Source organism: Panthera uncia, chromosome X, assembly GCF_023721935.1.
Source record: "Panthera uncia isolate 11264 chromosome X, Puncia_PCG_1.0, whole genome shotgun sequence".
In the NCBI taxonomy this organism is placed as follows: domain Eukaryota; kingdom Metazoa; phylum Chordata; class Mammalia; order Carnivora; family Felidae; genus Panthera; species Panthera uncia.
Genome location: NC_064817.1, coordinates 92,835,845 through 92,859,600, shown reverse-complemented (window position 1 = coordinate 92,859,600; position 23,756 = coordinate 92,835,845). Strand labels below are relative to the sequence as shown.

The window sequence follows — 23,756 nt, the reverse complement described above, 5'->3', positions numbered from 1 at the left end:
AGGGTTAGCCCATATATTTAGGTTCTTACGTTTTCAACAGTTCCGCTCTGATCTGGAAGTCCTGTTACTCCTTCCGGGATGAGGGAACCTCTTGAATCTTCCCTCTTAATCCCATGTCCATTTTGAAAAGCCCCATAAGCTGGAAAAAAGCCAAGTCTTTATCACCAACAGGAAGAACGGTCAAAAAACATTTTTAAAAGTACTTGGTTAATTAAAATAAAGATAGATGTTAGGGAATAGATCTTGGTCATCTAAAAGGCAAAATTTCTATATTGTATCAAAATGCCCTAAGCCTAACTTAGGGTGATTTTTTTTTTCTTTACCTCTTGAAATACTTTACTATGTATGAAGCTACAAGAAGTTCCTTGCAAGTAATAAATGAAAGCCACACAATTTTAGAGATAATTTTACGGATAAGGAGACTTGGGCCCAGAAAAGGGAACTGTCTTGTCCCAGCCTGGAGACAGATAAGAGGATTGGAAGGCAGTGTTTTTCTCATTATCCTCTCTTCTGTCAGTCTCCCAAAGCTCCATTTTCAACAAGCGGAGATAAGGAAACTTAAACAAACAAAAAGAGTGGCCACCAGTGTGAGTCAGATTTGAATTAAACTTCAGTAGAGACCATGCTATGTATAGTTTTTATTATGAAATATACCCCCCCCCCAAAAAAAACCACCCCGGAGAAGCACAGGGTGCATTTCTAAACAGCCATGCGATGTATCATCTTTAAAGGACTGAAGTACCCGTGTCTTTGTCAGCGGTCAGACTCCCTCTATTTGTAGGTGAAGTGAAGCCGCAGGCGAACTCATCCCTGGATGCCTGTAACACAGCGTGAGAACTAGGTCATTTAAACAGACGTGCCCACGAGGAGGAGAGAAATCGGAATGAACAGAAGGAGATGGGACCCTAACTTGAAACAAAGCTCACTGTGGAAGTCCGAGTCGGGTATCGCTATTGGTATTTAGGGGACACCTCTTTAAAATGGGACACTAGCATACTGTGGCCAGCATGGCCTCTGGCCGGGTACTAGAACTCTGGGTGGCTGGTAAAAGCTATAACTGACTGCAGTCTAGTCTCGGTTCAGTTCTCTTCCTTGGTACCAGGGGCGATGCTGGCAGGGCGGGCGTGACCGGAAGCCCTAGGTGAGCTTCAGCCACAGAAGAAAAGAAGAGAGAAGTAAGATATTTCCCAACATCACTGTCCAATGTTGTGGCGTGAGCCTGGGCAGGAGTGACTGCGTTTGTGAAGAAAGAGCAGCCTGTAACCCAGGCACCGAAATGGGGCACCTGCACGGAGCCCATTTCCGCAATAAGCTATAGGTAATCAAGCCATCGGGGAGGCTCACGAGCAGCTTTCTCAGGAACCCAAGGCCGGCTTGACAAAGCGACTAGGACATTTGATCGGGGTGGTTTCCAAAGGCAGCTGTGAAGGACACAGTTTAACCTGCCACCGAACAAAACGACACGGCTACTGAAAGCGTGAGGGTGATCTTGGGCCATTATGGAACACGGAGCGGGGACAGGGCAGGACTTAATGGCTAAAAAGCGTACAGTTCTGAGTACTACATTTTATTTATTTATTTACCCAAAGTTTATCTATCTTTGAGGGAGAGAGAGAAAGAGTGCGCACAGGGGACGGGCAGAGAGAGAGGGAGAGAGAGAATCCCAAGTAGGCTCCACACTGTCAGCGCACAGCCTGATGCGGGGCTCGATCCCACGAACCGCGAGATCATGACCTGAGCCGAAATCAGGAGTTGGGATGCTCGACCAACTGACCCACCCAGGCGCCCCTGAGCACCACATTTTAATAGGGTGATCAGCAAAATGGAGCATATCCAGAAACGTGTAACCAAGATCGTAAAGGGTTTTAGAATGACCCATGATGAAGTGGAGATATCTGGCCTGGAGAAAAATTTAGAAGGCACTTGTGTAAGGGGTATCATGTGGAGGTGGGAATAGATGTGTTCTACGTAACTCTAAGAATGCAAAACCAGGACAAGTAGATCAGAGAACCTTTCAGGCCTAACGTGAGAAGGACGGTTTTAATTATCACAATGGTAAAACGTTCTTTTGCCAAACGGGAGACTGACCACCCTCCAAAGTTCCTTTTAATGCTAAGATTCTAAAGGGAGAAAAAGCACAGACCAATTGGGCTGAGCAAACAGCAGCTCATCAAGAAGAAACGAAGGAAGGCTGTCCTGGGAAGGGAGAAGCAAAGGAATACGGTTTAACCCCTGGTGCCTAACATGTGGGAAAGGAAGAACCTTTTCATTCAGTTTTCCAGTTGAATAAATATACGAAGGCAAATAACAAATCTTAACAACCAACACTGGGTACAAGGGATTCCTGGTACTCTCTGGGACCTTGTTACTCAAAGTGGGGTCCTTGAGGGGCGCCTGGGTGGCTCAGTCGGTTGAGTGTCCGACTTCAGCTCAGGTCACGATCTCGCGGTCCGTGAGTTCGAGCCCCGCGTTGGGCTCTGGGCTGACGGCTCGGAGCCTGGAGCCTGCTTCCGATTCTGTGTCTCCCTCTCTCTCTGCCCCTCCCCCGTTCATGTTCTGTCTCTCTCTGTCTCAAAAATCAATAAACGTTTAAAAAAAAATTAAAAAAAAAAAAGTGGGGTCCTTGAGCCAGAGGCAGCCAAAAGGGTCTTAGAAATACACAGCCTCAAACGCCACCCCAGGCCTACTGAATTAGAATCTCTGTTATAACAAATTCCCCAGGTGATCGTAGGCCCGTTAAAGTTTGAGGAGCGCTGCTCTAGAAAAAAAAGTATGCAGAAGTAAAAAAATGGAATGAAAAGGGATGATGAAGACAGAGACCACAGAGCACAGGACCCCAATTCTAAACACATTCAATAAAACAGGATAAAACATCAGCGGGAACACATTGCTACTTACAGAACTGGGCACGGCTGCACAAGGGTACATAGTGTCTCGACCAGCTAATCGCTGTATATTTTCCAAGAGCAGTCCAACAAACGGGAGGTACAACTGTGCTATTTTGGCTTGTTGGTTCTGGAAAAGAATGACCAAAAGCTTAGTAGGCAGGCAATATGCATACATCACAAATAAAGTTGGCCCCGTCTATCAGTTTTAAGGCTCAGAGGGGGCTAATATCCTCAACAAATTAGGGAAGCAGGAGTCTGTCTATACTCACGGTCTCGAAACTAACTACCGCAGAACTTTCTTGGTATTTGGATTTACACATGATACAGAGTCAAATCACCTCCTTCAAACGTAACTACATAAAGTACAGGGCAAAAGTTTATTCTTTAAAAATTGCTTTTATGTTTATTTTTGAGAGAGACAGAGCCTGAGCGGGGGAGGGGCAGAGAGAGAGAGGGAGGCGCAGAATCTGAAGCCGGGGAGGGCTGAGTTTACATGAGCACAGGGATTGTGCCTGTCTCGTTCACTGCTTCAACCCCAGCGCCTGGCCAGATGAAAAGATGGTCAATACACATTAAGCTGAATGGATGAACAAACAGAAGAAGTGAAAAACAGTGAGTTACTCTATTCCTTAAAGAGACGGTTTTTTTTTTGTTTTGATCAAAGCAATGAAGATAATGTGATCTTGGGGGTGCCTGGGTGGCTCCGTCGGTTAAGTGTCCAACTTGAGCTCAGGCCATGATCTCAAAGTTCATGAGTTCGAGCCCCACGTCGGGCTCTGTGCTGACAGCTCAGAGCCTGGAGCCTACTTCGGATTCTGTGTCTCCCTCTCTCTCGGCCCCTTCCCCACTCATGTTCCATCTCTCTCTCAAAAATAAATAAACATTAAAATATATATATAATGTGATCTTGGCCTCTTGAGTCAATTGGAAGACTTGGGAGATTAATATATTTGTAAATAAATATATTTATTTATCCACAGGCCACTAGTAGTCTTAATGTGGTACCTCTTATAAAAATATATATTTTTTATAAATGTTTATTTTTAACAGAGATAACACACGCGTTTGAGCTGGGGAGGGACAGAGAGAGAGGGAGACAGAGGACCTGAAGTGGGCTCTTTGCTGAGAGGGGACAGCCCAATGTGGGGCTCGAACCCACGAACCACGAGATCATGACCTGAGTCAAAGTCAGACGCTTGACCGGCTGAGCCACCCAGGCGCCCCTCTTATGAAAATGTATTTACTGCTTTTCTCAGCTCTAGACATTCCTCATCCAAGATGTACTCAAGTCAGCAAAAACTGTGGTTGCAACGGCATAAAAGTTGCCCTCCACATTTCATGACTTTGGGACATCTGTCCGGAGACTTAGGTAAGGCCTCGAGGGCTCAGTAGTCAACCTAGGGAATACAGATTAACAGTATCTCATGGTTCCTTGAGTTTGAACAATGTTGTATATTGTTCATTATTTCTGGGAACCTGTCCCAGACCGTGCTGATGTGCAGGGAGGTTTGAGAACCAATGATCTAGTCCAAGTGCAGTCCAAGACAGGAACGGCCCTTACCCGCATCCCTGACAAATGGTTAACTTTTACACTTCTCCTTAAACACGCCAGCCCCTTCCTGGCTTCTGTCAGAAAGGCCGTTTAGCTGATTTAGTCCTTGTAAGTTCTACCCGCTAGGTATAGCTCTGCCCTTTGGAGCAACAAAGAGTAAGGATGCTTCCACTCTTAAGTGGCAACTCTCTAAGTATTTAAAGACTGTTACCCCGAAATCATTTCATTCATCCTTGGCATGGCCAAATGGCCCTAGTTACTTTCCTTTATTACTTTTTTTTTTTTTTTTAAGTTTATTTATTTTTGAGACAGAGAGAGACAGAGCATGAACGGGGGAGGGGCAGAGAGAGAGGGAGACACAGAATCGGAAACAGGCTCCAGGCTCCGAGCCATCAGCCCAGAGCCTGACGCGGGGCTCGAACTCACGGACCGCGAGATCGTGACCTGAGCCGAAGTCGGACGCTTAACCGACTGAGCCACCCAGGCGCCCCCCTTTATTACTTTTTTATTAAGTTTTTTCTTCTTATTTGGAGAGAGAAAGGGGGGGGGAGAGAAAGAGAGAGAGAGAGTACAAGTGGGGGAGGGGGAGAGAGAGAGAAAGAGAGAGAGACAATCCCAAGCAGGTTCTGCCCTGTCAGCACAGAGCCTGACAAGGGGGCTCGAAATCACGAACCGTTGAGATCATGACCTGAGCTGAAGGCAGATGCTTGACTGACTGAGGAGCCACCCAGGCGCCCCTCCTTCATTCTTCACATAACTTTGGTCTCAAGATTTTTCACCATTATGATCACTCTTTTTTGGCAGTTCTCTAGTTTTTCAGTGTCCCACTTTGGATCTGACAGGTAGTACAGTCTAGTGGCTAAGAGCATAGATTGTGGATTTAACATTTTTTAAATGTTTTATTGCTTATTTTTGAGAGAGAGAGAGAGAGAGACAGAGCGCCAGCGGGGGAGGGGCAGAGAGAGAGGGAGACACAGAATCAGAAGCAGGCTCCAGGCTCTGGGCTGTCAGCACAGGGCCCGATGCGGGGCTTGAACTCAAGAACCATGAGATCGTGACCTGAGTCGAAGTTGGACACTTAACTGACTGAGCCACCCAGGTGGCCCCAGACTGTGGATTTTAGACGGGTGTGAATTCCAGGTCTCCTGTTCCTAGGCTGTGATCAAGTCACTGAACCACAGTTTTCTCTTTGGTAAAATGGGGATAATAATATTAATTCATGAGGTATTTAACACACTGTCTGACACGCAGCAAGTCCTCAGTAAATTTCAGCTGCTATTATTATAGCTTCGAGATGCGAGTCCACTTTGGTTGGATAGTGAGTGATCACTAGGGAAGGAGATATTATAATTCTCTCAGGGGAACAGGAACACAGGGAAACGTACAGTCAGTGTAAAACATATTAAGCCTTGCCCGCACAAAAGACAAAAAAAAAAAAAAACAACCTAAGAATCTAGCACTAGAAGATGGTTTAAAGTAAGGTGTTACCCAGGGGCGCCTGGCTGGCTCAGTTGGTGGAAAGTGAGACTCTCGGGGTTGTGAGTTCAAGGCCCACGTTGGGTGTGGAGCCTACTTAAAAAATAAATAAAATAAGGTATATCCATCCATGTGGTGGAATAATACGCAGGTTTCTTAAGACTCTTCAGGATGTATTATTAAATAAAAAAAGAAAAACGCATAATGGCTTCCAATTATACATACACACATATATACATATACATATATGCCTGTGCGTGCACAAAGTAGAACTATGTTGATAAAACTGGCAACAGTAGCTACTGCTGCAGAGATGAACTGGGGCATGGGGATAAGGAATGGAGAGAAGCATTTTGATTTTTTTAACCATGTACATTGATTACTTAAAAAAAGGTGGGGGGGGGCGGGGGAGGAGGGAGTACAGAGAAACAATCTGCCCACAGCCCAGGTAGGCATTGCAATCCTCTTAGGTGTCAGCATCATTTGCAGTGGGTACAGGAACAGATACAAACGTCAATCATTGGACGTTTTTGTTCTGAGTAGGAAAAAGGTCTCCTAGTAATTATAACAAGTTAGCAGATCTCCCAACGCCGTTTACGAGTAGCACAGAATAGGGACCAGTGACATCTTGAAAATTTCACTGGAGGAGAGGAAGAGTAGCAAGTATGACAAGGGGATCTCAAAGCAGCCTTTCCGTTGGAAGCATTTTTTTTTCCTTGACTGCGTATTTATTCGGGCTCACTTTGGGAGACCCCCCCCCCAAAATTATGGGAGCCTACGGGTGCCTGGGTGGCTCATTTGGTTGAGCATCTGACTCTTCATTTTGGCTCAGGTCATGATCTCGAGGTCCATGAGATCAAGCCCCATGTCAGGCTCTGTGCTGACAGAGCAGAGCCTGCTTGGGACTCACTCACTCTCTCTCTCTCTCTCTCTCTCTCTGCTCACACTCTCTCTCTTGAAACACACACACACACACACACACACACACACACACACACACACATTTAAAAAAATTATGGGAGCCTAACACTTCCCCCTCTATCTTTACCTTGGCATCATCATTAATGGTGAATACGTTTTACTTGAATGTCTTTGACAAATGACCCCTGACTCAGGCCACCCGTGAATTCTTTGGACCCAACAGAGAAAGGAACTGAAGCTTTGGCTAACCGGGCCCATGAAGCAAAGTTCTACTGGAGAGGATTTCATAGTCTTTTAATAGCTGTTTAAAGCCTTTGAACACAGAGAAGGGGGCTTTAGAAGCTCCTGAAAGGGTAATGAGCTTATTAGCATTTCAACCTTTCCCCTCCTCCAAAACCTCAAATACTCAAAGGGGCATAGTGCTGAACTTACTTACAGGTAACAATAGTTACATGTGTATGTGTGTATGTATACTGTTCTCAGAATTTTAAAAAGGAAATAATGTCCAAATAGGTGACAGAGAGTATTTAAAATCCCACGTCGAGGTAAGACACAAGTGATATCCCATGTTCCTTCACTTTCATCTGAAGAGGTAGGGGTAAATATAACACAGCTTCCTGCTCCTGGGAGGGGAAGTTCATCTTGTACTTTTCCCGCGAATCCTTTGAAATCATGGCTAAAGACCTTTTCTTCCACACTGCACAAGATTCTCTTCTGTACTACTAGGCATCAGCAGCAGGGGTAACTGGCCGTTTTAAAGGCTTGACAAAGTCTGGGTGGAATGCCTGACGTTTGAGAGATCTGTCCGTTTAGATGCATTCTACTTGTTAACTCGCGTGACGTCAGCATCAACATTCACGAAAAAAGAAAATGGCACAAAATGGAGTGAAGCACACTAAGTGGGCAGATGTTACTATATAGTTATAAGGTGTCCCAAACCAACGTAAACCGCAGTAACAAACCACATCCTAAAGCCGAGTTTAAGCCTACTTTAAGATAGAATCTGAAGCTGAGTTTAAATTTACTTTCAGATAGAATCACATAAAGAGAATTAGCAAAATCTATAGGAAACAAACAAACAAACAAACAAACCTCTGTAATTAAAGAAGTGGAATGTAGCCGGCAGGCATTTTCTGTTATTTACTTATTATTTTTTTTTTTTTCGGTTTATTCATTTTGAGAGCGAGACCGAACAAGCAAGCGCATGCACAAGCCGGGGAGGGGCAGAGAGAAGGAGAGACAGAATCCCAAGCAGGCTCTGTGCTGATGGCGCAGATATGGGGCTGGAACTCACGAACTGTGAGACAGTGACCTGAGCCAAGATCAAGAGTCGGACGCTGAGCTGACCGAGCCGCCCAGGAGCCCCAGGCATCTTCTGTTTATTAAGAACAAATGGGACTACTGTAGAAAAAGAATAAGCCCTATCTCCGAGGCAGCGTTCCAAAGTGATTATAGTAATAAATGATTTCCTAACTTTTATTTGTATTTGAACGTGAAAACAAAGGGACACGTTATTTTTTTATTTTAAAAAAACGGTTTTTTTTAAATTTTTACTTATGTATTTAATTTTATTCAAATTCTCATTAGTTGACATACGCTGCAATATTGGTTTCAGGACTCGAATTTAGTGTTTCACCGCTTCCATACAACACCCAGGGCTCATCACAACGAGTGCCCTCCTTAATACCTATCACCCATTTAGCCCATCCCCCACTCACCTCCCTACGTCAACCGTCGGTTTGTTCTCTATCATTAAGAACCTCTTGTGGTTTGTTTCCCTCTTCTCTTCCCCCCTCTTCCCCTATGTTCATCTGTTTTGATCTTAAATTCCACATATGAGTAAAATCATATAGTATTTGTCTTTCTCTCATTGACTTATTTAGCTTAGCATAATACATTCTAGCTCCATCATGGAAAAGGGCAGTGGGACAAGTTATCAATCATGAAACAGTAGGATGTTACCTTGAGGCATTTGATTCCAGGTATGTAAGTTAGGTCACTCTAAATCCATAGAGTTCGCACTCTACTTAAGAAAAATGTCTTTTAATGTTCATTTATTTTTGAGGAAGAGAGAGCATGAGAGGGGGAGACAGAAGCCGAAGCAGGCTCCAGGCTCTGAGCCGTCAGCACAGAGCCCGAGGCGGGGCTCAAACTCACAGACTGCGAGATCATGACCTGAGCCGAAGTCGGACACTTAAGCGACTGAGCCACCCAGGCACCCCTGCAACCTACTTTTTTAAGCCCATAGGGTTTAATGGTAATAAGAGCGGAGAAAACTTGTTAAAGGTACAGCCAACAGCAACTACAGCTATGGCCTTCACACATAGACAAGGTGTAATGTATATATAAGGTTTATAGCCACATCCACATTTTTTCAGTAAGAAAAATCTTCATTGTCCATACTTCATATTTGACATAGTTAACGTGTCTTACTACTAATCATTTAATCCATAATATAACCGACTTGAGCACACATATTAAGTTATATATTTGAAAGAACGCACGTGGCCATAACCGTGTATGATTTTTTAAAAATCATTAGTTTACGTACCAATCATAAGCAGTTATGTTGTTCATGAAGCAGTTATGTTGTTCTTTATACATGATTTGAGAAACCAACGCTTTTCTCCAATAGTTAACTGAACAGTACGTTATTTTATTTTTATGTATTTATTTTTTGCAGTAGGCTCCACGCCCCCCTGGGTGGCTCAATCGGTTCGGCATCCGACTTCGGCTCAGGTCATGATCTCACCGTTTGTGAGTTCGAGCCCCGCGTCGGGCTCTGTGCTGACAGCTCAGAGCCTGGAGCCTGCTTCGGATTCTGTGTCTCCCTCTCTCTGCCCCTCTCCCGTTCACGCTCTGTCTCTCTCTCTCTCTCTCTCTCAAAACTAAACAAACATTAAAAAATTAAAGACAGAACAAAAAAAGGAGGACCCACACACCAATGTGGGGATTGAACTCAAAAGCCTGAGATCAAGAGTGGCATGGTTTACTGACTGAGCCAGCCAGGCAACCTCCTAATGAACAGTATTTTTAAAACCTAACCATACTGAGACAAATCTTACTTACAAAAGTAAGTTCGTCAATGCTCATATTACGTTCCTTACTGAAGACTCCATCTTTAATGTAATATCTTGGCAGAAATTGACTAATGCGATACTGATTATACGGACATCCTTACCTTGTGCTGGTATCTAGTGTCAAATGCGTGTTTTATCAAAAGATTCTTTATGACAGAGATAGCTGTATATCTGATCTCGTAATTGTCTTGCAGAGCAATGGAGGTTTCCCTCAGAAGTAAACCGACCAAGAAGTGATGCTTGCAATATTCATCTGATAAACTGTATTCAAGATTTGAATCTGCAGTACAATGAAATTTAAAGCCCGTTTACAAAAACAGTAATTACTTTAACATTAAAATACTGCGTTTATTACTTAGCAAACACGTGGTCATGCTCGCAAGAGCTATAATTTTGCCATTAACAAACGTGAACAATTCTTTTGTCATACAGAAGGAGCATGCAAAATTTTTACAAGACAGGCGCACTCATAATTAGGGTATGTGATAGCCTTAATGATCACGTCAGTGGGTAAGAGAGTCCATAGATTTCTTTGTCCTACATTCTGTTGAACTCTTAGGAATCTTAAGATAGAACCCAGAATGAAACAATACTATATTTGGCAATGTCTTAACACATTTCTTTCGATCTGAAGAGCTTTAGTTACAACTACAAATTGGACCGATTCCATACAACAATGCTTGAATTACTGATCTGTTTACACTTGTCAAAAGTAGGAAAAAGAAGGCAAAGACAACTGAATCGTTCTAATGGGATTAACTATCGACTATTCTAGTAGATGTTCCATCCCGGCCTGGACGCATGTCAACCCCCCTTCATCAGCAAATACAGACCTTTGATTTCATAAAATCACTTCGAACTAGGTCTTTCGCTCCCTTTTGGACCTCAGTCCATTTCAAATCCCCGCTGCCCATATCTTGGTTGGGACTTGCCTTATAACTACTCACAAGGGATCGTGATCAAGTTTAGCAATTTCTACGGTAGACTTTTACAATCTGTATTTCCTCTCCTCTACCCTACCCTTGAATTGAATGAGGCCATAAAGCTGAAGGATAGGTTTTCTTTTCTTTCTTTTTTTTTTTTTTGGCCTCCTCTTTAGCAGTTAATATAATGCTATGTATTCAGTTAGGACATAATAAGTGGTGTGAGTAGTCAGATTCAATCCTAAATCCTGATGATCCGTCCACCCCTTCTGTTCTCGGACTTCCTCATAGCTACCGATAAATCACGGGGAAGTATTCGAGCCACACATGCTCAGAATCTAACACGGGAGTGGTTGAACGGGGATGCTTGGTTTCTTAAATATGTTGCCTTCATTTACGCTGGCTAGAATTCAATGACTGAAACCACTGCTCAGGAGCTACTCCCCTGGAGACCAAGGCAGCTGATTTTCTTCTTGCCATTGGTCACCCTCTTCTGTGAACCCCCACCACTTTCTACGCACGAGGGCCAAGAATAACTGAGCAGGTGGGGGGGGGGCTTTATGTGGGGAGATTTTGCAACAGCAGTTAGGTTTTTCACTTCAGCGCTTTGAATAAATCCAATCAGGTAGCTTCATCCACGCCTTCAAAACTGTCGCCAAGCAGTCATTAGACAGGGTCGGAGAGGAGGGAGGGAAGCCTGGGACAGAGGGCACTGGCTCAAAGAATAGATACACCCTCCGGTCCCCTTGCTGGCTTGAGCAGGAACTTGTTTGCAAGCAATCGGTGTTCAAGCTTATTTTAAGAGGAAACAAATATACTGCCTCATACACCACCTCCTAGGTTTTCTAAGTACGTTAGCTTAAAGCCTCACTGTGTGTGGCTAGGGAGAATGTGAATAAGCAAACAAAGCCCCCCCGTCCATCTTAAGCCATTCATCAAATCAATGGTTTTTCAAGACAGTTAACTACTTTAGAGTGAACCGAGTTAAACCTACCTACTGAAGTCAAACGGTCCACCGCAAATGAAAAAAAATCTAATTAATATATGAAAAGAAAAGGGACAAATAAAAAACATAGTAACATAAGAATTGTGCTACACAACAAAGCATTCAATAAAACTAGCAACGGAGATAACATTTAATACATACATATTACTATTCCACTCTGCCTTTATACGTTCCTTGCAGTGGAAATGCATTCATATGGTTTTTTTTCTTAATTTAGTCTCATTTAAGAGTCCAAACACTACTACCGAAAGCAATTTGACTAGTATCTGACATCTCTGTTTAAGCAGCGATCTATGTAATACACCTGATCTCTCCACACTATGAATACTATCACTGATGCTATGAAGAAAATGCAGATACTGTTAATGAACATATCTTCACGTAGCTAACAATTCTGACGTTACCTTTAAATTCACAGGTTTACCTAGAAAACATTACCCTATGCTAGCACTAGCCAAAAAAGAAAAAAAAAAAGAAAAAAAAAAGAAAAGAAAAGAAAAACACGTTCTCAAGTGATGGAAAATGCAAACACGTACCTTGCACTCGCTGGAGTTTCGGTTTGGCAAATGCCATTGGCAAATTCAGAGGAATGTAATGCTCGTGGTTGCAAATTGTTTGCAAAAATTCAAACTTGTATTCAGCCAGAACCTAAAGGGAAGGAAATTATACACGAACTCCTGTTTAGTCGACACGTACTATTTTAATAACGAAACACAGAGCGTTAGTTTCCAAAACGGAAGTGTTCAGTGGTTTAAGTATACCTTGAGATGTGGCCTACGTAGGAAAGAGTTAACACAGCAGGCCCAAGGCTGCTCTCCTTAAAAAAAAAAAAAAAAAAAAAAAAAATGCCTGCTTGCAAGGTTGGTTGCAGGCTGGCATTTGGGAAATTGGATTCTGAAATGCTCCCTACATGATAAGGTCGTGCCTTCTCTGCCAGCCTGCTCTATTTATACAAACAATGTGATTTATTGCTTTCTTTTCCTTTCCCGACTCTGGAAGGTTGACCAGTCTCCAATATATGACCAGCCCCCAAGAAAAAAAACTTCAACTCCAAGTCTCAACTGGGCTTCCCTGAACAGAAATGTGGCACGCACGCGGCTGCGTTTTCAGGGCTGGAGAGACTCCGGGTGACCTTCACAGGAGGGAAGGCACTCGGGGAAGCCTGCGTGAGAATTGCCAAGGACTCCACTTGGGTTTTGATCTTACTGTTCCAGCTAAGTAGCCTTACTGCGTCACTCTAATGAATGTCAGCCGTGACTAAGACCGCCCCAAGTATATGTTCAGTCCCGTGAGTCTTTCTAGTTAACCACTGAGCGTGTGGGTGGTCTTGGGGACTCCCAAAACACCATCCGATATCCCCTGCGTTGAGGTACAGATATCCGCAAAGTACAAAAACAAAGACAGCAGTTCCAAACCCTCCAGAGAATAAATGTCACTCTTGGTCTCAAGCTCTAATGTCCGACAGCTGTTATACGTCCTTATAACTTACCTTAGGATCTTTGGGGCTGAATCCAGATATATAGTCATTTATCAAATTGAAAACAAATCCTCTATCCATTAGTGTCAAACAGCGCTATAGAAACCAAAACAAAACGAACAGGGACGTAATTCTAGAAGTCTGTCATGACAAAAGGCAAGTGATTTATTGTTGGAATTGGGTCCCAACTGTACAATTTTCATATATATGTAAGCATTTCCATATATGTGTATATATGTACATATACATACATGCACAAATGCATATATCTTTATATACATATATATGCATATATACACACAAATACGTATGCATATATACATACACATATATACGTAATCTATTGAGCTACAGGGACTCATTTTGGTCAATCTGAAAAGCTCTAAGTGAAGTATATGGTGGTCAGCTAGCGACGAAAAGTGGGGTTTGGCTATGTAAACATTTCAGACCCAAAGAGAAGGTTCTCTCTGTGTTCCGTGAAGTCTTGGCCTATTAAAACATCCTTCCTCTGTGGAGAAAGAGGAACCCTTTTGCCCTGCTGGTGGGAATGCAAACTGGTGCAGCCACTCTGGAAAACAGTATGGAGGGCCCTCAAAAAACCAAAAATAGAACCACCCTACGACCCAGCAATTGCACTAACTAGGTATGTATCCAAGGGATACAGGTGTGCTGTTTCGAAGGGGCACATGCACCCCCGTGTTTATAGCAGCACTATCGACAACAGCCAAAGTATGGAAAGAGCCCAAATGTCCATCGACGGGTGGATGAATGGATAAAGAAGATGTGGTATCTATATACAATGGAATATTACTCAACTATAAAAATGAATGAAATCTTGCCATTTGCAATGACGTGGGTGGAACTAGAATGTATTACGCTAAGCAGAAGAAGTCAGGCAGAGAAAGACAAATATCATATGACTTCACTCACGCGGAATTTAAGAAACAAAACAGATGAACATAGGGGAAGGGAGGGAAAAATAAGATAAAAAACAGAGAAGGAGGCAAACCTCTTACATCCAGAGAACAAACTGAGGGCTGCTGGAGGGGAGGTGGGTGGGGGGGAATGGGCTGGGTGGGTGATGGGCGCTAAGGAGGGCACCTGTTGGGATGAGCACTGGGTGTTGTCTGTAAGTGAGGAATCACGAAGTTCTACTCCTGAAACCATTATTACACTATATGTTACCTAACTTGGGTTTACGAACAACATCCTTCCTCCGCGACAGGCCTAATAGCTGTTCACACTTGCCTGCGGGTCATTCTCCTCCTCATCATGCCAGGCCTGGCTAGTACCTCCAGCACTCTTCTGCCGAATCCTACCCATTCCTCAATGTCCCGGGGAAATCCCATCCTCCTTAGCCACCCCGGCCCACAAGCCCCTTGAAGCATTTATATTCTACGCTAGCTTGTTTTGTACTTATTATTTCCCTATGATTTTACCTACATAGGACAACAGGAAGACTCTCTTTCTCTTTATGTTCTCCCTAGTGCCTAGCCTATTCCTGTGAAACAGAAGGAACCCACTATGCTTGCACCTCATTTCTCACTGTGCTTGCGACAGCGTTCTAGAGAAATACGAACGCGAATATGACATGGTCTTCACCCCCGTCCAGGGGTAAAGACAGACAAGGTAAACAAATAATTAAAATACAGCACAGTAAGAAGTAGCACAGGGGCATGGAAAGGACGGGTGAACAACAAAAAATCTTTGGTCTTGCTCCATTGCATACAGATCAAAACCAAAACTCCTTAGCCGGACATTCAACGCCTTCCATCCTAAACTCTCTGCCGCACAAGGCTTGCTCATCCCTAAACAATTCTGGAACACGCGTATCTCTCCGTCTTTGCTCGTGGACCCTCCTCTACATGCAACAGCTTCAACTCTTCTAGAAGAACTTTTCTTCTCGGCCCTGGTCATAGTTCCTGGTCATAAACCCTCCTGTTCTGGTCTTGCTACTGTAGTTTGTTTCTATTTTCCAAGTAACAGTCATCACACTTTACCCTGAATACGTATTAGAAATGTGATTTCCGGGGCGCCTGGGTGGCTCAGTCGGTTGAGCGTCCGACTTGGGCTCAGGTCATGGTCTCACAGTTCATGAGTTCAAGCCCCGCGTCAGGCTCTGAGCTGTCAGCTCAGGAGCCTGCTTCGGATTCTGTGTCTCCCTCTCTCTGCCTCTCTCTCTCTCTCTCTCTCTCTCAAAAATAAACATTAAAAGAAAAGATTCTGTCTCTCTTTCTCTCTCTCTCCCTCTGCCACTCTCTCTCTCTAAAATAAAAAAGTAAATAAAAAATAATAAAATAAAATAAAATAAAATAAAAAGAAATGTGACTTCTGAGACAGCCTCTTGTCTCTGAATCTTCACAGAAAAGACAGGCAAATGGTGACTCAAATGAAGTAAATACAGCTATGACATCAAGTGTGTTCTATTTATTCCCTTTACATAGTAGCTTTCAAGTTTAAACCCCATGGGAGAAACTGAGAGTTTACATTTCAAATAGCATCCTCCTTAATTTACTTTAAAATGATAGGTGGGGACGCCTGGGTGGCTCAGTCGGTCAAGCGTCCGACTCTTGATTTCGGCTCAGGTCATGATCTCAAGGTTCGTGACACTGAGCCCCGTGTTGGGCTCTGCACAGACAGTGCAAAGCCTGCTGGGGATTCTCTCTTTATCTCTCTCTCTCTGCCCCTTCCCTGACTCGTGCTGTCTTTCTCTCTCTCTCTCAAAATAAGTAAACATTTTAAAAAAAATGGAAAACAAGGGTATGTCAGACACGAAAACTGCTTGGATGGAGTCTCGACCGTGAGGTTCTTTACGTGAGGCTGAGATATGAGGAAGGGCTGGGAGAAGAGGGGTAGTAGAAAGGAGCAAGCAAACAGTAAGCACATTTACAAACCCGTGCCCCTTCTCTGCAACAACTCAAATATTGTCACCCGCTTTATAGAACAATTACATTCTAGCACTGCCCTTTACGTACCAAAAAACTAGAACTATGATAAACCAGAACAGTGATAAATGCGTGGTTCTTCATCCATATAGGAGTTTCTGGTATCTCTCAAACAGAATCATCTCGCTGACCGAAATGAACAATCTTCCCTCACGTGGATTAATAACATGTAGATTGCGGTTACATCAGCAAACAGGTTGCTTTCGTTCCAGAGTTGCAAACTCAAAGGCCGACAGGGGTCAGAGAAGTGATTTAAATGCATAAAGAGTCAAGGGTATACTAAGGAGTGGTGGGGCCTGTGGCAACCTAGAAAGTACATGCCTCGTCTAAAGGCACCTAAATTAATATATTTGAAAAAACATCCCATGAAACAAGCAAAACATGCCTTCTGGCTAAGCCACCCCTGTATGGGACCTCTGATTTAATTAATTAGGCATTTCAGTGTGGGGGGCGGGGAGGGATCAAACCTGGCTGTTTTACTAAACTGATGGATGAATTCAGTCAAAAGTTTCTCCCGCATTTTACAAAGACCTAGCTGAGTCTCTAGAAAGTGGGTAGTTTTTTTCTTTGGCTTTAAAAGACGACATTGGTGAAGAGTATCTCCTCACCATGTTCTGGCTGCCTTTAACTCACCTTCAGGAAGCTAGCCAAACTATAATTGACATTTCTGGACTCATCGGGAATCTCGGCATAGCGAATAGTCACATGGGGAATTATCGCAAGAAGCAATGAATGTAAGACATGATGATATGCCTCTGGAAATCTCTGGCCTCTGGGAAGCTTAAATCAAACAGACATAGCAAAGAGTCAGAGCTGCAAAAGGTTTAAATCAATTGCTATTTTTATTTTCAAACACATGCTAGATATAAATGTGGCTTTTCTTAACTGGAGTATAACTTTTCTCCCAACTTAAAGATGACATCACTAGTTCAACATACACTTCAGATCCTTAGAGGAACTATAATGAACTGACTGAAATCATCAACAAACCAACTTTGGGGGCGCCCGGGCGGCTCAGTCAGTTGGGCGTCTGACTTCAGCTCAGGCCATGATCTCACGATCCATGAGTTCGAGTCCCGCATCAGGCTCTGTGCTGACGGCTCAGAGCCTGGAGCCTGCTTTGGATTCTGCATCTCCCTCTCTCTCTCTCTCTCTCTCTGCTCCTCCCCCACTCATGCTCTGTCCCTCTTACTCTCAAAAATGAGGAAACGTTAAAAAAAATTTTTTTTCAGAATAAAAAAAAACAACTTTGGAATTATGTTCCTGAGATCTACCCACATCCCAGATTTTCATTCCAGTTTTTTTTCCTGACACACAATTTCAGCAAACCCATTCTGTGAAAAGTCTGACGAAAACGGTAAATAGGTGAATATTTACATTTCACAAATCTCGACTCTGTAATTGCCAGAACTAAGAAAATTTCTTTGTACTTTTATGAGAATCTAAAAATACAACTCAATGTATATGCCACATTCCAGAAACACATCTATTACAGAAGGTGTTTTGAATGTCATACATGCGTCAGACCTTTCTAAGAGGTGATTTCTGATCTAGTACTTGGTCTCCAAATGAATGTTTCAACATAGACATTTCTAAGCTACAAGATAAAAGGCAAGCTTCAAAGAAAATGTATTTTACATGGCAAATAACAAAAAGGAAAGAATGCATGTGAACAAGCCTCTGAGGACTTTGAAAATGTATGAACTGTCAGACCTCAGATTCATGCAATACATCCATTGGTGTTTGGTTTTGGTTTGTTTTCTTAGGCAAAATTGACAAAGTCAAGGGCTAAGAGCCCTTCGGTATAAGAGGATCTGTGCATCATTGCTACCTGTGAACGGGATTAGCCTTCTTTGCCTATGCTAAATATTATCCTTGGGGCACCTGGATGGCTACGTCTGTTACATGTCTGACTCTTGGTTTCGGCTCAGGTCATGATCTCATGGTTCATGGGATCGAACCCCACGTCAGGCCCTGCGCTGACTCTCTCTCTCTCTCTCTCTCCCCCTCTCTCTCTACCCCTGCCTTGCTCGTGCACTCTCTCTGTCAAAATAAATAAATATTTTCAAACATAGATTATTCTTAGCCTACTTACCTTAATTTTATTCTCTTCCAACAAGTATGTGGCCATAGACTTTGCAATAATTTCAAAAAAAAACCACGAGTACTAAAATAAACCAACAAATACATAAAATCAATTTTTAATAGTTACCCAAATCCTGAAGCTCAGCAAAGTTCGACAAATCAGTATGGACCTTATCTCTGAACTTTAACATTTTAAAGTGATCGCAATTCACCATCGAAGCTGCACAAGGTAATATTGTACCACCTCAGCGCCAGCCGGTGAGGTGCAAAGGGCATGTGGTGGGAATGTTTGCCGTGTGGGGAGGGGCATCTTATCACAGACCTTATTTGGATTTGCTTACACATGGTGCTGAGAGGAAACCAACTTTTAGTCTGTCTTAGGATTGCTCTTAAATTCTCTACAGATGGGGCACCTGGGTGGCTCGGTTGAGCGTCCAACTTTGGCTCAGATCAGGATCTCGGGGTTCGTGAGTTCGACCCCACATCGGACTCTGTGCTGATAGCGTGGAGCCTGCTTGGGATTCTCTCTGTCACCCTCTCTGTCTGCCCCTCCCCTGCTCTCTCTCTCAAAAATAAACAAACACTAAAAAAACAGAGGGGGGTGGGGAAGGTCACATGAGCAAATGACGAAAAGACTAGAACCGAAATGGTTCCTTGTGTCCTGGTTCCTTACCTTTAGCAGTTTGTTTATCGATAAAAAGTCAGCAGACTGTTTCAACACTGCGATCATCGTAGTGGCCAGAGTTTCATGTATCAGCTGGGCCTGAGGCGCGTTCGGTTTTTCGGGTCGGAAGCTATACTACAAATGAAGGAAAATGCAGCCCTAAGTCAGAATCCTCACATAAAATACACTGCTCACAGAGAAAGCTTATTCCACAAACCTTGATGAAGGATCTTAAATAATTATCCAAGCCTTCTTCATGGCACTTTGAAACGATATGTAAGAGAACCCTGCAAACACATTCACAGAAATCAGCATGTGAGTTACCACAGTTGGAATATCTAACCCCCCAAATACCCCCACACTGCCTGAAGAATTCAAAGTCAGAGGATTGCATAGGATGTCCTAAGATGGTCCGACCAAGATTTCGGCATCGAACTTGCTCGGGGCCTTGCACAACATTTCCTGGGTCAAAACAAGGGCATTGTAGTTGGGCAACCCAGATGCCTCGCTTCTGTTCTGCACACGTTTCAAGCATGGTCATAGCTTCTATACAGTACAAGACCTCGGGTGCCGTACATATTGAAGTCCCCTCCAGGGAGTAAAAGGAAAGGAAGAGAAAGATGGAAAGCACGGCAACAGATGGGGGGAAGGGAAGAGAGAGACCAGACAGGTGTAATGACAGGACCTGGGATGAGAAGTAAATATAAAATTCATATACGAGACTAGCAGTGGTTCTCAAACTTTATCGTGCATCAGAATCACCTAGAGGGCACATTGCTCAGCCCCTCTTGCAGAGTTTCTGACTTTGTAGCTCTGGGGTGAAGTTCAACGATGAGCGGTATTTTTTGTTTGTTTGTTTGTTTGTTTTTTGTTTTCCCCTAAGCTCCCAGGTGATACTGATAGTGCTGGTGCGGGAGCCATATTGGACAACCACTGGACTAAAATAATGCTTCTTAAGTTTTCAAGCAAACTAGCCCCAACAGCAGAGCAAAGCAAACGGTGTGCAGGGCCGTAGCTTAAGACCCGCTGGGACAGGTCGTGGCAACGGCAGAAGCAGCAAAGCCAGAAACATCCAGCACTGAGCTCTCAATTCTATGGGGTATCCTATTTTCGTTTCAAAATTCAGTGCATTTTCCATTCAACTCTACCATAGATCCTTGTTTGTTTCTATAAAAAAATAATAATCCTTTATCCTTTTCAGTAAAAATTCATGGTTCAGGACGACTCTGTCCAACATGAGAGCCACTAGCCACTTGTGGCTATTTAATTAAAATGAACTACAGTTACAAATTCAGTTCCTCAAACAGATGAACATAGGGGAAGGGGCGAGGGAAGAGGAGAGAGGGAAATAAACTATAAGAGACTCTTAAATATAGAGAACAAACTGAGGGTTGACGGAGGGAGGTGGGTGGGCGACGGGCTAGATGGGTGACGGGCATTAAGGAGGACACTTGTTGGAATGAGCACTGGGTATTGGATGTAAGTGATGAATCACTGAATTGTACACCTGAGACCAATGTTATACTGCATGTTAACTAAATGTAAATTACAGAAAACTCAGTTCCTCAGTTACGCTAGCCACATTTCAAGTGCTCAGTAGCTAAATGGCTAATGGCTACCATATTGGACAGCACACGTGTAGAACAACTCCATGACTGGAGAAAGTTCTATCGGACAACGCTGGTCTAGGGCAATGGTTCTCAAACTCTGTTGCATTATGGAATCACCTAGAAAACTTTAAAAAAAAAATTGCTGACGCTGAGTTCCATCCCTAGATATTCTGGTTTCACTGGTACGAATGTGGTCTCGGCACACACATCTTTAAAAGCTCCCTGGGTGATTCTGACATGCGGTAAAGTTTGAGAACCCCTGGTCGAGGAAAACACATTCAGTTTGTCCTTTGATTTCTGGTACCATCTATCCCTGGGGATACAAGGTCCCCCAGTCTGAGAAGCATGAAACAAGAGAGAACAGATATTAGATTTCTGACTTTTGCGTTCTCGTTTGGAAGATCAATTTGTATTTGAAATGCAGGAACACAAAAAGGAACAAGAGTTGCTTCTCCGTATTATAGGGTCGAAACTCACATGGTACAGTTGACAGGAACGTCATCCTCGTGGGTCATGTTTGTGAGAACTCGGAAGAGTTGCATAAGAATTACAGGCAGAAACTGTATCATCACTTGGATCTCCATGGCATGCAAACACTAAAATAAGCCATTGTTAGTTACGAAAACAAACAGAAATAGGACGTAACTTGTCAATGTGAAACAACAAAGAATCAAGTCATGAGAGATGTACTCGCTAGAAGAGAAGCTCACGTAAACGTGAGCTTTGTAAGACAGGGCGCTTCGGTTAGCTCCTTTAGCCACGTCTCTATTTGGGCACGCAGATTTTCTTAGTTTATTTCGCATCAGATACTTTGTTTACTTAAGATAAAAAAGTATGACTGGGATAAACGGGTTTTGGAACAAAGGTTTTGGAACAAAGACCGCCGGAGTCTCGGGAAACCGACACGTCCCAGCAGGCAGTGTCTTTGACAGAATGGGGACCACCAGTCAATCTGCTGAGAAGGGAGATTCAATCAAGTGCACTTCTCTACATAATCGGCTTTCCACTGGCCCCACCCACGAAGCTGAGGCCGCACGACATTGAGACATCCTCCTAGTACATTTCTTCCAAGTTGTAACACCCTGTCTCTGGTGGTAGGTGCGTTAACGGCAAAAAGAAGCCGTGTGCCCACATATACGCAGAAACGACGCAAGCGGCGGAATCTGTAACATTTCTTTCTTCTTCCTTCCCTTCTCTCCGCGTTCCTTCATTCACTCAGGCATTCACTCAATCATTTAACCAACCAGCCAACCAGAAGGCGAAAACAAGTCTCACTGTTTCGACCTCCCTTCAAGGTTTCGTGCTGTGGGAAATACAGAGATGGAGGGGACAAGTCTCTGTACCTAAGGAACTCGCTCTTTCTCTTTCCCAGGCCCCTGTACATACCCTAGCCTTCCAGGTTTTCCTTCCTTTTGCCCCCTCTCTTCCAGCCTTACTTGCCATCACCCCCTCTGAACCTATAATCAAAATAGTCTAATTGTTTCCTAGGAGGCCTCTACAGGTTCTCTTTACTCCCCACACCCCCACCTCTCATTTCCAAATTCATCTCCCTCTGACTGGGTTACAACAGATCACCTCCTGTCTGCGATGCCTCCCCATGACCTAGGGCAGTGCTTGGCAGCCAGGGGCCACTCTGCCCCCCAACGGGACGTCCTGCCGTGTCTGGAGACATTTGGGGTTGTCACAACTGGGGGCTGCTGACACCTAGCAGGCACGGGCCACCAATGCCGCTAAACATCCGACAGTGTACCGGACAGCCACGTACGACAATGAACCTGTCCAAAGTGTCAATATTGCCAAGGTTGAGAAACCCTGGCCTGGGGTTCAAGATCACTTGAGACCTAACCTGTGTTTTTAGCCTTAACACTTTCCACATTCTTCACGAGGCCAAACTGGTACCTTGGTTGCTCTGTGAGTAGATCATATGCATTCCTGCCTTGGTGCCTCTGTTCAGTGTGTGGCCACATCCCAGCCACTTTTCCAAGTCAAGTTCAAACCCCTACTTCCGTGAAGCCGCTCATCCCACTCATTCAACAAAGGCATTGTGAATGACCTTCCAAATGCCAAGCACACCGAAAAAAGCCCTGGTTCCCACCATCAAGCAGTTCACGGTCTATGGGGAGGGGGGGCCGGATGGGGGGTAAAGACCTGGGACTAAATCTGCAATACGAATGGCAACGTGTACAAATAGCGGTCTATACAAAACGCACAAAGGAAGAAACAATGCAGTCTTCAATAAGGCTTCAGAGAGGAGGAGAGTTAAAGGGCAAGTGGGATCACATCAGGTAGAAAAGAGAGATGGGCAGTCAATGCAAAACTAATCCGGTATCGCTCCTCGGTCATTTATCCTCGATGCAACAGCACTAGAGTGCTCTTTTCCCCCCTTGTTACAAACAGAACAACCACGAACAAAAGGCTGTCAAGGGCCCCCCATTCCTAGATGTACCCCAACAAGCTCCTCTCATGCCACCTGCCCCCTCCAGCTGCTCCCTGCGTTCCAGCTACACCGTCTTTTCTTTCCTTCTGTCTTTCAAACATGCCATCGCGAGATGTTTACACCTGCTGCAATACTCTGTTCTCCTTTGCCATGGCTTTATCACCTATGCTTGTCTTCCTCTCATCTATTTCTTTTCAGCTTGAGGCATCAGCTCCTGAGACAGCCCTCCGTGACAACTCCGTCTAAAACGTGCTCCTGTCACGTCGGACCCCGTTAACCTGTTCTCTTTGCTTCACAGCATTTACCTTGATCTAAAAATTACTCATTTATACTCTCTGTACCCCAACTAGAGCAGGTATGTAGTCTGAACAGTTCCCCATTATATTCCTAGTGCCCTCATCAATATCTGGCCCATACGAAGTGCTCAGTAAGGATTTGGTGAATGACGAGATCAATGAATAAAATAAGGAACCAACAGGGGCGCCTGGGTGGCTCAGTCGGTTAAGTGTCCAACTTCGGCTCAGGTCATGACCTTGCAGTTTGTGAGTTCGAGCCCCATGTCGGGCTCTGTGCTGACAGCTCGGAGCCTGGAACCTGGAGAGGGAGTCTGTGTCTCCCTCTCTCTCTGACCCTCCCCTGCTCATATTGTCTCTCTCTCTCTCTCTCTCTCTCTCTCAAAAAAAGATTAAAAA

At 44.0% G+C, this 23,756-nt stretch overlaps 1 protein-coding gene across 5 annotated transcripts in view; it reads right to left on the bottom strand.

The window, feature by feature from the left end:
• DOCK11 (dedicator of cytokinesis 11) overlaps positions 1-23,756 on the bottom strand; it is a 199,309-nt gene that overhangs the window by 69,017 nt on the left and 106,536 nt on the right. For 3 of the 5 annotated variants that reach the window (XM_049644754.1, XM_049644750.1, XM_049644752.1), the window contains exons 24-35: positions 21,105-21,223; positions 19,235-19,304; positions 19,027-19,152; positions 18,364-18,435; positions 16,902-17,048; positions 13,336-13,419; positions 12,383-12,494; positions 11,835-11,873; positions 10,019-10,197; positions 2,899-3,015; positions 743-818; positions 30-139 (exon numbers count right to left, since the gene is read on the bottom strand). In XM_049644754.1, the coding sequence (XP_049500711.1) occupies positions 30-139; positions 743-818; positions 2,899-3,015; positions 10,019-10,197; positions 11,835-11,873; positions 12,383-12,494; positions 13,336-13,419; positions 16,902-17,048; positions 18,364-18,435; positions 19,027-19,152; positions 19,235-19,304; positions 21,105-21,223 (1,251 nt within the window). The remainder of the gene's footprint in view (positions 1-29; positions 140-742; positions 819-2,898; positions 3,016-10,018; positions 10,198-11,834; positions 11,874-12,382; positions 12,495-13,335; positions 13,420-16,901; positions 17,049-18,363; positions 18,436-19,026; positions 19,153-19,234; positions 19,305-21,104; positions 21,224-23,756) is intronic. The other 2 variants (XM_049644753.1, XM_049644751.1) reach the window with 2 other exon arrangements.